Consider the following 15,506-nt stretch of genomic DNA (forward strand, 5'->3'; position numbering starts at 1 on the left):
GGATATATCACCCCAAAATTTTTTTCCTGGTCGGCCAGAAAGCCCAGCTAAATAGCATCAAATCTATAAAGTTTAGAACGACAATTATCGCGCTAAATATCGGATATATCACCCCCAAATTTTTTTTCTGGTCGGCCAGAAAACCCTAGCTAAGTAGCATCAAATTTATAAAGTTTAGAACGATAATTATCGCGCTAAATATCGGATATATCACCCCAAAATCTTTTTCTTGGTCGGCCAGAAAACCCGAGCTAAATAGCATCAAATTTATAAAGTTTAGAACGATAATTATCGCGCTAAATATCGGATATATCACCCCAAATTTTTTTTCCTGGTCGGCCAGAAAGCCCCAGCTACATAGCATCAAATCTATAAAGTTTAGAACGATAATTATCGTGCTAAATATCGGATATATCACCCCAAAATTTTTTTCTTGGTCGTCCAGAAAGCCCCTGCTAAATAGCATCAATTTATAAAGTTTAGAACGATAATTATAACGTTAAATATCGGATATATCACCCAAATTTTTTTTCCTGGTCTGCCAGAAAGCCCCAGCTACATAGCATCAAATCTATAAAGTTTAGAACGATAATTATCGCGCTAAATATCGGATATATCACCCCAAATTTTTTTTTCTTGGTCGGCCAGAAAGCCCCAGCTAAATAGCATCAAATTTATAAAGATAATTTAGAACGATAATTATCGCGCTTAATATCGGATATATCACCCCAAAATTTTTTTCTGGTCGGCCAGAAAGCCCCAGCTAAATAGCATCAAATCTATAAAGTTTAGAACGACAATTATCGCGCTAAATATCGGATATATCACCCCAAATTTTTTTTCTTGGTCGGCCAGAAAGCCCCAGCTAAATAGCATCAAATTTATAAAGTTTAGAACGATAATTATCGCGCTAAATATCGGATATATCACCCCAAAATTTTTTCTTGGTCGGCCAGAAAGCCCGAGCTAAATAGCATCAAATTTATAAAGTTTAGAACGATAATTATCGCGCTAAATATCGGATATATCACTCCAAAATTTTTTTCTTGGTCGGCCAGAAAACCCTAGCTAAATAGCATCAAATTATAAAGTTTAGAACGATAATTGTCGCGCTAAATATCGGATATATCACCCCAAAATTTTTTTCCTGGTCGGCCAGAAAACCCTATCTAATTAGCATAAAATCTTTAAAGTTTAGAACGATAATTATCGCGCTAAATATCGGATATATCACCCCAAAATTTTTTTCGTTGTCGGCGAGAAAGCCCCAGCTACATGGCATCAAATCTATAAAGTTTAGAACGATAATTACCGCGCTAAATATCGGATATATCACCCCAAATTTTTTTCTTGGTCTGCCAGAAAGCCCCAGCTACATAACATCAAATTTATAAAGTTTAGAACGATAATTATCGCGCTAAATATCGGATATATCACCCCAAAATTTTTTTCTTGGTCGGCCAGAAAACCCTAGCTAAATAGCATCAAATCTATAAAGTTTAGAACGATAATTATCGCGCTAAATATCGGATATATCACCCCAAAATTTTTTTCCTGGTCGGCCAGAAAGCCCCAGCTACATAGCATCAAATCTATAAAGTTTAGAACGATAATTATCGCGCTAAATATCGGATATATCACCCCAAAATTTTTTTTCTGGTCGGCCAGAAAGCCCCAGCTAAATAGCATCAAATCTATAAAGTTTAGAACGATAATTATCGCAATAAATATCGGATATATCGCCCCAAATTTTTTTTTCTTGGTCGGCCAGAAAGCCCCAGCTAAATAGCATCAAATCTATAAAGTTTAGAACGATAATTATCGCGCTAAATATCGGATATATCACCCCAAAATTTTTTCCTGGTCGGCCAGAAAACCCTATCTGATTAGCATAAAATCTTTAAAGTTTAGAACGATAATTATCGCGCTAAATATCGGATATATCACCCCAAAATTTTTTTCGTTGTCGGCGAGAAAGCCCCAGCTACATAGCATCAAATCTATAAAGTTTAGAACGATAATTACCGCGCTAAATATCGGATATATCACCCCAAATTTTTTTCTTGGTCTGCCAGAAAGCCCCAGCTACATAACATCAAATTTATAAAGTTTAGAACGATAATTATCGCGCTAAATATCGGATATATCACCCCAAAATTTTTTTCTTGGTTGGCCAGAAAACCCTAGCTAAATAGCATCAAATCTATAAAGTTTAGAACGATAATTATCGCGCTAAATATCGGATATATCACCCCAAATTTTTTTTTTCTTGGTCGGCCAGAAAGCCCCAGCTAAACAGTGGCTAATTTATAAGTTTAGAACGATAATTATCGCGCTAAATATCGGATATATCACCCCAAAGTTTTTCCTGGTCGGCCAGAAAACCCTAGCTAAATAGCATCAAATTTATAAATTTAGAACGATAATTATCGCGCTAAATATCGAATATATCACCCCAAAATTTTTTCCTGGTCGGCCAGAAAGCCCCAGCTAAATAGCATCAAATCTATAAAGTTTAGAACGATAATTATCGCGCTAAATATCGGATATATCACCCCAATTTTTTTTGTCTTGTCAGCCAGAAAGCCCCAGCTAAATAGCATCAAATTTATAAAGTTTAGAACGATAATTATCGCGCTAAATATGGGATATATCACCCTAAAATTTTTCCTGGTCGGCGAGAAAACCCTAGCTAAATAGCATTAAATTTATAAAGTTTAGAACGATAATTATCGCGCTAAATATCGGATATATCACCCCAAAATTTTTTTCCTGGTCGGCCAGAAAGCCCTAGCTAAATAGCATCAAATTTATAAAGTTTAGAACGATAATTATCGCGCTAAATATCGGATATATCACCCCAAAGGTTTTCCTGGTCGGCCAGAAAACCCTAGCTAAATAGCATCAAATCTATAAAGTTTAGAACGATAATTATCGCGCTAAATATCGGATATATCACCCCAAAATTTTTTTCCTGGTCGGCCAGAAAGCCCAGCTAAATAGCATCAAATCTATAAAGTTTAGAACGATAATTATCGCGCTAAATATCGGATATATCACCCCAATTTTTTTTTCCTTGTCAGCCAGAAAGCCCCAGCTAAATAGCATCAAATTTATAAAGTTTAGAACGATAATTATCGCGCTAAATATGGGATATATCACCCTAAAATTTTTCCTGGTCGGCGAGAAAACCCTAGCTAAATAGCATTAAATTTATAAAGTTTAGAACGATAATTATCGCGCTAAATATCGGATATATCACCCCAAAATTTTTTTCCTGGTCGGCCAGAAAGCCCCAGCTAAATAGCATCAAATTTATAAAGTTTAGAACGATAATTATCGCGCTAAATATCGGATATATCACCCCAAAATTTTTTTCTTGGTCGGCCAGAAAACCCTAGCTAAATAGCATCAAATTTATAAAGTTTAGAACGATAATTATCGCGCTAAATATCGGATATATCACCCCAAAATTTTTTTCTTGGTCGGCCAGAAAGCCCGAGCTAAATAGCATCAAATTTATAAAGTTTAGAACGATAATTATCGCGCTAAATATCGGATATATCACCCCAAAATTTTTTTCCTGGTCGGCCAGAAAACCCTAGCTAAATAGCATCAAATTTATAAAGTTTAGAACGATAATTATCGCGCTAAATATCGGATATATCACCCCAAAATTTTTTCCCTGGTCGGCCAGAAAGCCCCAGCTAAATAGCATCAAATCTATAAAGTTTAGAACGATAATTATCGCGCTAAATATCGGATATATCACCCCAAATTTTTTTTTCTTGGTCGGCCAGAAAGCCCCAGCTAAATAGCATCAAATTTATAAAGTTTAGAACGATAATTATCGCGCTAAATATCGGATATATCACCCCAAAATTTTTTTTTTGGTCGGCCAGAAAGCCCGAGCTAAATAGCATCAAATTTATAAAGTTTAGAACGATAATTATCGCGCTAAATATCGGATATATCACTCCAAAATTTTTTCCTGGTCGGCCAGAAAACCCTAGCTAAATAGCATCAAATTTATAAAGTTTAGAACGATAATTATCGCGCTTAATATCGGATATATCACCCCAAAATTTTTCCTGGTCGGCCAGAAAGCCCAGCTAAATAGCATCAAATCTATAAAGTTTAGAACGATAATTATCGCGCTAAATATCGGATATATCACCCCAAATTTTTTTTTCTTGGTCTGCCAGAAAGCCCCAGCTAAATAGCATCAAATTTATAAAGTTTAGAACGATAATTATCGCGCTAAATATCGGATATATCACCCCCAAATTTTTTTTCTTGGTCGGCCAGAAAGCCCGAGCTAAATAGCATCAAATTTATAAAGTTTAGAACGATAATTATCGCGCTAAATATCGGATATATCACTCCAAAATTTTTTTTTGGTCGGCCACAAAACCCCAGCTAAATAGCATCAAATTTATAAAGTTTAGAACGATAATTATCGCGCTAAATATCGGATATATCACCCCAAATTTTTTTTCTTGGTCGGCCACAAAGCCCCAGCTACATAGCATCAAATTTATAAAGTTTAGAACGATAATTATCGCGCTAAATATCGGATATATCACCCCAAAATTTTTTTTTCTTGGTCGGCCAGAAAGCCCCAGCTAAACAGTGGCTAATTTATAAAGTTTAGAACCATAATTAGACGCGCTTAATATCGGATATAACAACCCAAATTTTTTTCTCCGACTGCCAGAACGCCTTAGCTAAATAGCGGCAAATTTATAAAGTTTAGAACGATAGTTTGGTAGTTGTTTAGCTGTGTTTAGCCACTTTAGCTACATTAGCTCCCATAGTCAATACATGGAGTTTAGAAACGCATCAGTGTAAAAGACACAATTCCGCACCTTACTCAAAGTAACTATGGTTGCTACGTGACTGGCAGTAAGATGCCATCTCGTCGTATTTTTCGCATTATCTCGTGCAATTATCAACCACAAACACAGCCTCCAAAAAGTTTAACACCTTTGAAGCTCATTTTAATATGAAAAGCCAATAGTCTACCGAGGCGACCATGGAACAAAAGGCATGCCGCGTTTCCAGTCTGACTATATTTGTCTGTGGTTCAATCAAAAATTCCAATACAAACTTTTCTTAGGGTTCCAAGACAAGTACTGAACCTCCTAGGGTTCGGTCGGCACTCTTCGGAAAAGAGAGCCGATTTCCGGTCGAAATTAGCATAATCAAAAGGTGTCGTAAATCTTCTAATGTGTGTCTTGGATTTTATTTTTAGGCTGTAGAAGTTTATTATTATGCAACAATTTTCTGGGCGGTAACTGATCCGTAGTCTAACACCTTTCACAATACGTAACATAAAAAGCTTTTTGAGTTTAATGTGTTGTCGATCGCTGATGTAAATTTCAAGGGCTTCTGTGAACGCACGTCAGTTCACGCTTTTCCCTAGAGAAGGAATCTGTTAACACTCAATTGTTGGAACAAAATAAATTGAAACACCTCTCAGATTGCACCATTGCACACATCAATTTCTCAAAATTTTCGTAGCGAAAGGTGGGACACCCCCTCTCGTGCTCTCGCCTCTTTGGGTATTTAAACAGTTTTACTTAAAAACATAAATTGAAAACACCTCTCAGATTGCATTAGAGTGCACCATTGCACACATCAATTTCTCAAAATTTCCCACGCAACAGAGGGGAACCTCCTCTGAAACTTTACCCCTCAGTCTCTCATGTGTTTTCCCCTGCACTTTTAAATCCTGCTATGTCAGGTATCCTAGTGAAAACTCTGTCATGATACCCATCCCATTTAAACCATACTATGTCGTTGGATACTGGTTATGGTATGAGCATTTATATCTACATTTTGTTGTGACTTTCAATTTCATTTTGTTGGTTTCACCTTTTTCAACCATCATGAGATAACCGATGTAATCTAGCAGGATACAAAAGGATTTGAAAGGTCGTTACTATTGCTTTATTTTTGTAAATTTTAATACATGTATTGATATTCAACTTTTCCAAGTTTGGGGTGTCAGTCAAAACTTCTATATTAGAAGGGGGGATACTCAAATTCATCAGAGTTTCCGATGGAATTCCTCCGACCCCCTCTCAGCCGTAAATAATGACGGCTTCCTCAGTTGGTCTAGTTCAATAAACAGGAGTGATTCGGCTGACACCGAACTTGCTTCTTCACCGTCGCGAATAGAGAGGAGGATCCAAAGGCGGGAGGTGATATCTTATTTGAACAGCCCGCTGTTTGGGTCAAAGGATATCAGGTAGCCGGTCATCGCAGAGCTGAGGCACCATACACTGTTCACCTTAGCTACAGACGAGGCAATACTGGGACACTAGAACGTCTGTGAAACGCAGATATGATCGGAAGACGAGAAACGGTGATTATCATAGCACTGACCGCAGGTGGGTTCATCTCTGCATCTGCACAAGTTGCCACCGCAGTTTCGTTCACAGATTTTGCCAGTTACCTATTGTTTGTTTACATATGTATTTAGTGCAATTGTTCTGCTATGTCAGTGTGAATATTTCTTGCATTGATTCATAAAGCGGTTACGGAACTTTTCGTACCAATACCAAGATGGCATCATCAGCATTCCATGCTTGTTGCATTGTTAACACGGGGATTGTCATAACAAGGAAAAACACAACTGCCAGATCTGTCGGTTATACGAGTACACGAAATGTCCTACAACGGTGCATTAGTACAATTGGTAGTTTTGAATACATTCGGCTGGTATTTTTTTTCCATCTGCGTCATTGCTATATTTGGAAAACATACAGCATACGTAAGGGATATACGCAGGTCATCAATAGATTCTCGTCTATAATACATATTATTGTTATCTTGTTAACAGTCTGCTGTTAACAAGAAACGAACTTTTCGATTACATACTCACCGTTTTAATGTCCTTTGTTTCTAGTGTTATGTATGGCACAGGCGGATGTAGAGAAAGCACTTGTGGATCTGCTACTGACAGACTATAATCGCTTATCTCGTCCCGTTGACAACAGATCAGATGTCGTAGATGTATATTTAGACTTTGCGATAGTTACAGTGGTTGATGTTGTAAGTACAGCTGTTCTTTGGGCTTGTATAATGAAAACATACGTAACGGTTGCTCAATATTTTATCAAAATGTCAGCACTGATTCAGTTTTAAGCGTGCTCTTCGTAACAGACTACACAGAAAATGATCAATACTGGTTGTCAACGATTAATGAAATACAGTACATCACGATTAATGAAATACAGTACTTGACTGACGTCTACAAGAATTTGACTGACGTCTACAAAACTTAACAAGCGACCTAGCGGCCGACATAGCTCCGCTGTGTTTATGTAGAGAATAATTTTGACACATGTTGATGAAGAAGGTGGAAATCTTTGATAGCTCATTTTAGGGGCCGGAAAAAAGTAGCTAAAATAGCTGCAAAAATACACAATTGAAGATTTCATTATAATTTGAATATATCACATCGGATCATCCCTAGGAACATGTTAACCAAAGCTATCTGATGAGCAGTTTGTGAGAATAAAATTTTGTGACCAAAATGCCAACAATTGCCCCAAAAATAAAAATTGCAGATTTTATCATAAATTCAACGATCAAATTTAGTTCATCTGTAGGAACCTGCATATCGAATTTCAAAGCTATCAGACCATTACTTTTTGTGAAACACTTTGGCCAAAATGGCAAAAATTGACCCAAAATTTCAAAATTGCAGATTTTATTATAATTTCAATAAATATCATTTAGTATAGTTCATCTATAGAAACCTGTATACCAAATTTCAAAGCTATCAGATGAGTAGTTTTGGAAATACACATTTTTTGACCAAAAATGGCAAAAATTGCCCCAAAAATACAAAATTACAGATTTCATCATAATTTCAATATATTACTCAGTTCATCTATAGGAACCTGTATACCAAATTTCAAAGCTATCAGACCAGTACTTTTGAGAAACACATTTTTTGACCAAAAATTGCAAAAAATTGGCCTAAAATTACAAAATTGCAGATTTCACCGTAATTTCAATAAATATCATGAAGGTGATCTGTAGGAACCTTTATACCAAATTGTAAAGCTATTAGATGAGTAGTTTTGGAAATACACATTTTTGACTAAAAATGGCAAAAATTGACCCAAAAATACAAAATTACAGATTTCATCATCATTTCAATAAATATCATTTAGTTCATCTGCAGGAACCTGTATACCAAATTTCAAAGCTATCAGTTGAGTAGTTTAGGAAAAACACATTTTTGACTAAAAATTGCAAAAGTTGCCCCAAAATACAAAATTATAGATTTTATCAGAAATTCAATATATATAACTTAGTTCAATTTCAAAGCTATCAGACCAGTACTGTTTGAGAAATACATTTTTTGCCTAAAAAAATGCAAATTTGCATATCTCTGCACAATTTAAACAATCTGAAATAGATCATCCCTAGGGACATATGTACCAAATACCAAAGCTATCTGACAGGTAGTTTTGAAGAAGAAGATTTTTAAAGATGTTTTTACCAAAAATGACAAAAATTACCTTAAAAATACAAATATGCAAATTTCACCACGATTTGAACAAATCTGACTGAAGTCACCCTAAGTAAACTGCATATCACATTTCAAAGCAATCGGACAAGCGGTTTCAGAGAAGAAGATTTTTTTACCAAAAACACCAAAAAATGCCCCAAAAATACAAATATGCAAATTTCACCACGATTTGAACAAACTTAAGTGAGGTTACCCTAAGTGAACTGCATATAAAATTTCAAAGCAATTGGACTTGCGGTTTCAGAGGAGAAGGCAATTGTTGATGGACGACGGACGACGACGGACGACGACGGAAAATCAACCTATTTGATAAGCTCCGTATCGCTGACAGCGGAGCTTAAAAACAAGACTTTTCCTCTATGTTGGCAAGTAACCATGATCAATAATTCCAGGCAGAGTTGACCGTGTCATCATATATATACGTTTACCATACGTAAAGTTGAAAGGCAATGTTCTGTAACCAGTGCAAGAAAATAAAGCCACTCCATTCCTAAATCTGAAAGTGTCCGAAATTAATTTCCTAGTCTTCACGTTCTCCTTGAAGTAACCATGTCTACATGATTAATTACAGGAAGAAAAGAACAAGTACGTGAAAATAAACAGTCTATTAAAGCAGGTGAGCTTAGGAACAAACGAGAGATAAAATACTGATTTGATACATTTAAATCTTGAATGAAGATGGAAGCGGGATCCACAAGTTTCAACATTGACAGGGAGCGTCTCTGAACTGCGCTCAAAGGTCATGTTGAACAGATACGACTGTAAACACCGTATCCAAGGTTCACTGGCGACTGATGAAAGTTAAACATGTCGGCCATAATGTAAATTTTCAGTTTTTAGCTATGTTAATGTGATACAATTCTTTCAGCTTGGCTGTAAACAATTGCATGTTCATCACACATGTTTTCTTCTAAAGTACGCACAGAATGTGTTAATAAGCCAGACATTACACCGTAAAGTAGCCGACTCATTTAATCATTGGCTAGAAAAACACGAAAGTCTAAGGAAAGACATATCCCTAATTTGTAAGAAAAACGTACCTAGGGGTTCTGGTCTGGCAGAGACGGATCACTGTTGCCAGAACAAAGGCTGCCTCTTTCCAAGTAAACAGAAAGACAATTGACAGCTGACACAAACAGCGTTTCCTACGACTACAGAGACTTTCGTCATTTTCTAACCAATGATAAATGAGTCGGCAACTTTAAGGTTTGGCTTATCAACACATTCTGTGTGTACTTTAGAAGAAAAAGTGTGTGATTGAACATTCAATTGTCCACAACCAAGCCGGAAGACTTGTATCGTTCATCGAATACACTGTGTGGAAACAGAAAAGTCGCACAGGCGAAGCTCCGACGACCCCCATGAACTGATAATGAGGGGGGACGGAGTATACTCTCTAATTGGGATCACAGATCTGAAGCAACAACAACTAGGGTGGGCAAGAACGTCATATAACAACTAGTAGTGTGGGAGGGGGAATCCTTCATACACGTTTGCCATACTTCTGATACTGTTTCATGTCCAGAGAAGATTACTTCTCTTGGAATGAGCAGACGTCCTGTTTTGTTAGAGAACGTAGCTGTCCAAACGAAAAGACTACGGGTAACCGAAGACACGCGTACGTTTAAAAATCAACGTGCCATTTTAGCTGTTTGTCATACCGATGTCATGATGCGGCAGTTTAACAGTAGTGATTTAAATGTTTTAATTTTGCAGACATGGACCGACAAACGATTGAGTTGGAACCCATCGAGTCACAATGATATTACGAAGATATTGATACAGTCCGATGTGGTATGGTTTCCAAGGGTCTTTCTCAGAAACGCGTGGGTAATATTAAAGTTGAATCAAAGAAAGTAAAGTAATTGGGGAAACTACTTTAAATGCTTTATCTCATATCCTCTGTGATCGCGTTAACTTCAATTTAATGGCAGCAGCTGCGCAAGAGGACAAACATAAAGTGAAATAGAAACAAATGTGTCCAGATCATCGTTTGTTTCAATATGTTTATCGTAGATATTTCAAATTGCGTGAACCAACGTTATCATTCTAGGTGTGTAGCACTTTCTAAGTTTGCTTGTTCGTTCACTGACGGGATAGAAATACTATTTAACCCATGCATACAGAAGTCTGGCGTTCCCACAGTTAACTTCTTCCAGTGAAATGCTGATACCGTTATTCATAAAGAAAACACAACTTAACTAAACGGAGCTGTGGAAAATTATAAATCAGCGACAGTAACTTTTGTTCCTTATGTCGTGACTGTATTCCTTGTCGGTTACGTGTATAGTGTGAAAATGCACCTCGACTGGTGTACAGCTTCAACGCCACAAACGACCGACTCTGATCTTAGCTATTGAGATACTCCTTGAACAGGAATTCAAATAGCACCGATGTCTACACAGTATCAAAGAAACACAAATGTATGCAGAAAATACGGAAATATGTTCTTGCAATGTTTACATCATGTTCTCTAAAGATTTAAAACATCCGTGGGTGTGCACAGCCATGTGCAACTCTTTGTGATGTAGAAGCGTAAAGTATAGTTTTTGGATTACACATCAAGGTAGATAAATTTTATCAGGGTTTTTTAAATATATGGGACTTATCTCTTGATAGTGTTAGAAGGGGTTAAGGAGGATTGCAAAGCAATTTTGATGTGAGTTTTCGTTAAATATAAGACATTTTACTTAACGATACATGGCTAATGAAAATTGGCTCATGCTTTGAAAAATGCTTGTCTTCGCCACAGCCTGTCCTATCCTATTACTTTCGATTATAGAACTCGGTTATAGAACAATACTGTTGTGTCGGATTTTATTCAACTTTTAAGAGTGAAACTTCGAAGTAAGATTGCCCGTTGGAATCACATTTGTGTAAATAGTGGAGCGTTTTCAACCGTCTGACTAAAATAATTACTATTATCAGTAAAGCTCACTAAATAGGTTTACCGACCCTCAGTCCCAATAATTGTTCACAATGACATAGGTACTCTAGAGTAAAATGAACTGTCGATACTTGCTCAAGGAAACTTCAAATTATGTTTTTTCACAATCAAGACTGAGAATTCAAGGACGACTCTGCGAATTTCCGGAAGTGAAAAACACGTCACCTAAAACTCTAGATCGAAATTTCAAATGCATATTGGCTGGTATTCGCTTTGTTTCCAGTAATTCTGTTGGAAAAGAACACTTTCACCTTTCATGGCATGTTACATTAACATTTTAAATTTCTTGATTAATCATCAAAAATGGTCCAAGTAAACTGTAAATCACTGAAATATTAGCTAAACGACTTTATGAGAAACTATCCACATAGCTGCGAAAATAATAATGTGATTGAAATTTATCAACAGGTTTGATGGCGTGGTGACACCTCCCCCTCCTCCATTATTCCACGTATTTTCGAATGGAACCGTCATATTAATATCCATCTCACAGTTTGACAGTCATTGCTATCTTGACATGCAGTACTTCCCATGGGATCGTCAAACATGTCACTTGCTATTCGCATCGACCGTGTACTACAGTGACGAAGTGCGCCTGAACGTCCAGGAAAATCTGACTGTGGAAGAGGTGGTACAATACAAAAACTACGAATGGAAAATAACTGGTATATCTAGTGAGGTTATATTTCACAAAAACAATGTCGACATTGCTTTCGAATCTTTGGCTATTTATGGATTGGAAATGGAAAGAGTCCCTCTTTATTATTTGATGAACATTGTCTTTCCGAGTAGCATGATGTTTCTACTGTCGTTCTGTGTGTTCTGGCTTCCTCCTGACTCTGGCGAACGGTTGAGTTTTGCGGTAACACTTCTGGTGGCACTGAGCGTGTTTCAGCTTCTTGTGGGAGATGCCCTTCCAACAAACTCCAACTACAGTTCTTTGTTGGGTATGATGCTGTTGTTTTACATGGGTATGGTGGCGTCCACTGTTGTCATGTCAACCATCTTGATATATGTTCAACGAAAGGGAGCATCGAGGAGTGCCCCGAGTCCATGGATTCGGAGAATCTTCTTATGTAGGAATAGCTCATCAGGGGAACGGTATAAATGGAGTTCGACCAATAAGGATATTGAACTTGGAAACGTCGCCACATCCAGCCGAGGTTCTGAGAACAGTGTTGCATTGGATATGGATGACAAGGAACACGTGGACAAGGGGGAACTGTTCAACAATGGCAATGGTCAAGGTTCATCTCCAACAGTGCATCCCAATGGTGTTGAGGGGTCAAAGGATGATGTTCCTCGTCAAGTGAGTACATCCTATGAATCGAATATGCCTTCTGGTTATAATAGTAACTAGGTATGTTATCGTCGATTACAACGTCATGTATGACGTCAGTTGCTGAAGATGCCACAGAGAGATTAAAAAGAAAACAATACTTTGGATGATGCGTATTGAAAACGAGAATTCCATTAACAGAAGGAAATAAATATAGTATCCATCCGATTATAGGTACAATGTTAAGAATTGGCTGGTACGATGATATCACAGTTGCAAACCATTTTATCACCATGCTCTGTCCGTCGCATTTTAATTGGTCGAGCTGAACCACGTGATAGACCACAAGTGTACAGTAATGGTTTGTTTACATGCCCATGAATATGAATAATAATATTCTCGGCTCACAGTAACGTATCATCGTAACTTTACAGGTAAAACGTAAATTGTGATTTGTACAAAGATCATAATCAATCACAAAAAACAGCACTTGTGGGCCAATTTTATACACTGTTTTAAAAAAAACTCCGGATTTGCAAAACCTTTATAGTGTGACGGTGCGTCGCGTATTGCACTACCGACTTACAAAAACACTGAGCTCCACATGCAGACACAGCACGTCACTCTGTGAATACAATATTTGTGTAATATAAAATCTGGGGCCCCGTTGAGACTTTCGCGTCGGAAATGTTGACGGTCTTTTGGGTTCGTTGATAACATAATGGAAATAGAAATAACAAAGTTTATTTATGGACGCGGGCGAGAGGAAAGTCCGTTATTTTTTGGCTTTCCTCTCGCCCTTGCCCTTAATAAACATTGGCCAGGGCGTCGCACATTATTTCTATAATAGTAAGTAACCCTGAGTTAAAGGTTTTACATAAAATGTGAAAATTCTACCCTGTGTTGCAAACACCTCATTTCTTCTGTCCAAAAGGAGATCCGACTCCTTCGATAGCGTTAACTTATTGTGTCCTGTCTTGTCCTGGCATTTAACATTGCAACATAATATTTCAAGTGCAATTTGTGTGCGACAAAATCATGGTCTCAGATGAAGGCGTCGATAAAAAATATTTTGACTTTCTCTACTGTAAAAATTCCGTCTATATCCTTGGGATACATGTAGAATGCTTCAGACGAGATCGATGTGATATATATATGGTAGGATAATATAATGGAAATAGAAATAACAAAACAGTCATATTTATAGAATTTTGTCTCTTAGCCTTGCAGTGCCAAGAAGCCTAGGCAAGGAAGTCATGTCGGCTCCTAAGGCCACATCTCTATTTAAAAAAGACAATATGTTCTGTTGGTTCGAAGGAAAAGTGTCGTCACATGCCTCCTCTATTGTTAAGAGTCAATCAATCAATCAATTGAAAATACTTATAACACTTCAAAATCAGTGAGCAACAAGTAATTGTTAGAGGCGCAAAATAGTTTACATTATATGCTTTTGCGAACAGATTTATGCAAGAGCTGTGCATAATGGATGCGTGTCGAATATGTAGGGCAATTCAAAGACGAGGAATCACAGATACACCCTCCATATGTTTTCAATTTATATTAAGATACACACAGATTTACTGATGTTAGGATTCGGAGCCCACTACATGACCAAGGGAAAGATCTTGAAGTAATCTGCAGCTTGTCCATTTAGAGTTTTATAAGTCAATACATCGACACACTATGCATCGAAACACCATCAATGCACGAAGTGTATGCTATCTTAAAGGGACATAAGCTATAACTTGTTGCAAGTTTTTCAGTATTCTGCTTCTGTATATCAACTACCGTGTCTGACCCTAATCCGTTTGTCATGCTGAAATTTCGAGTATTATTTCTGTCGACACAGCTTGTATCTGTGTAGTGATCATTGTTTATTGTTTACGAATTAATTCTATTTAGACCTTGAATACAATTTTCAACAATAACAATGTAGATTATACTCATATAGGTTGTGTTGATATGCTAAATACTTGGCTTTAAATTACAGTTTGGGGATTCAGTACAGAAAGTGTGGGGACACCACAAAATAAAAGTTATGAAAAAATAGCCAAAAGATACAGCTGGTGGAGCTTTAAATACATTACGGTCATTCTACGGTCATTCTACCAACTTTGGCGCTGTAGCCGGACAGAAACACTGGCACTAAATCGACTCTTCGAATGGACAGAACATTATTTAGCCAGAGTGAGCAAATCGGCAACGTTAGACAATTGCAATACGCGATAACCACACTTCTTGTCGTTCTTCTCGATAGGTTACAGATTGCCAAGAAAAATGGGACAGACTTGTGAAGACGTTGGACCGAATTCTGTCCATCATCTGTTTAGCCGTGTCTGTGGCAAGCCTCGTCTGGTTACTGCTCTCCCCTGCCTACGAGCGGTACTGGTGAACGTCTTCAGATCTAATGTGGAATTGCGGACATCACTTTGATGATGTTTGTTTTGTGCTCTTTAAAGTAGTTAAAATGATATGGATTGTATCTGATTGATCAAACAGTAAAAACATAGAAAATATATTTCATATAAAGCACATTATCAAGTACCTACATTATTCATTTAGTTGACAAATTTATCTAGGCGGGCGCTGCACCCAACAGTGCGTATTTTGTTCAAAAATCACTTTTTCGCAAATATTAATTCAATTTTAATTAATTTGTCAACCAAATAAAATATTGGTTGAGTTCACCTTTGGGTTGTCAAACAGTTGTAAGTTGCGTGGCACATAAG

General features: G+C 37.1%; 1 protein-coding gene across 1 annotated transcript; it reads left to right on the forward strand.

The window, feature by feature from the left end:
- Window positions 1-6,935: 6,935 nt before the first annotated feature.
- On the forward strand, window positions 6,936-15,169 carry LOC139116398 (neuronal acetylcholine receptor subunit beta-3-like). Its single transcript, XM_070679034.1, has 5 exons — window positions 6,936-7,059; window positions 9,123-9,167; window positions 10,268-10,377; window positions 11,907-12,807; window positions 15,035-15,169. The coding sequence occupies exons 4-5, from the start codon at window positions 12,016-12,018 to the stop codon at window positions 15,167-15,169; spliced, it is 927 nt and encodes a 308-aa protein (XP_070535135.1). The 5' UTR covers window positions 6,936-7,059; window positions 9,123-9,167; window positions 10,268-10,377; window positions 11,907-12,015.
- Window positions 15,170-15,506: the final 337 nt, after the last annotated feature.

The sequence above is a fragment of the Ptychodera flava genome, chromosome 17, assembly GCF_041260155.1.
Source record: "Ptychodera flava strain L36383 chromosome 17, AS_Pfla_20210202, whole genome shotgun sequence".
NCBI classification, from domain to species: domain Eukaryota; kingdom Metazoa; phylum Hemichordata; class Enteropneusta; family Ptychoderidae; genus Ptychodera; species Ptychodera flava.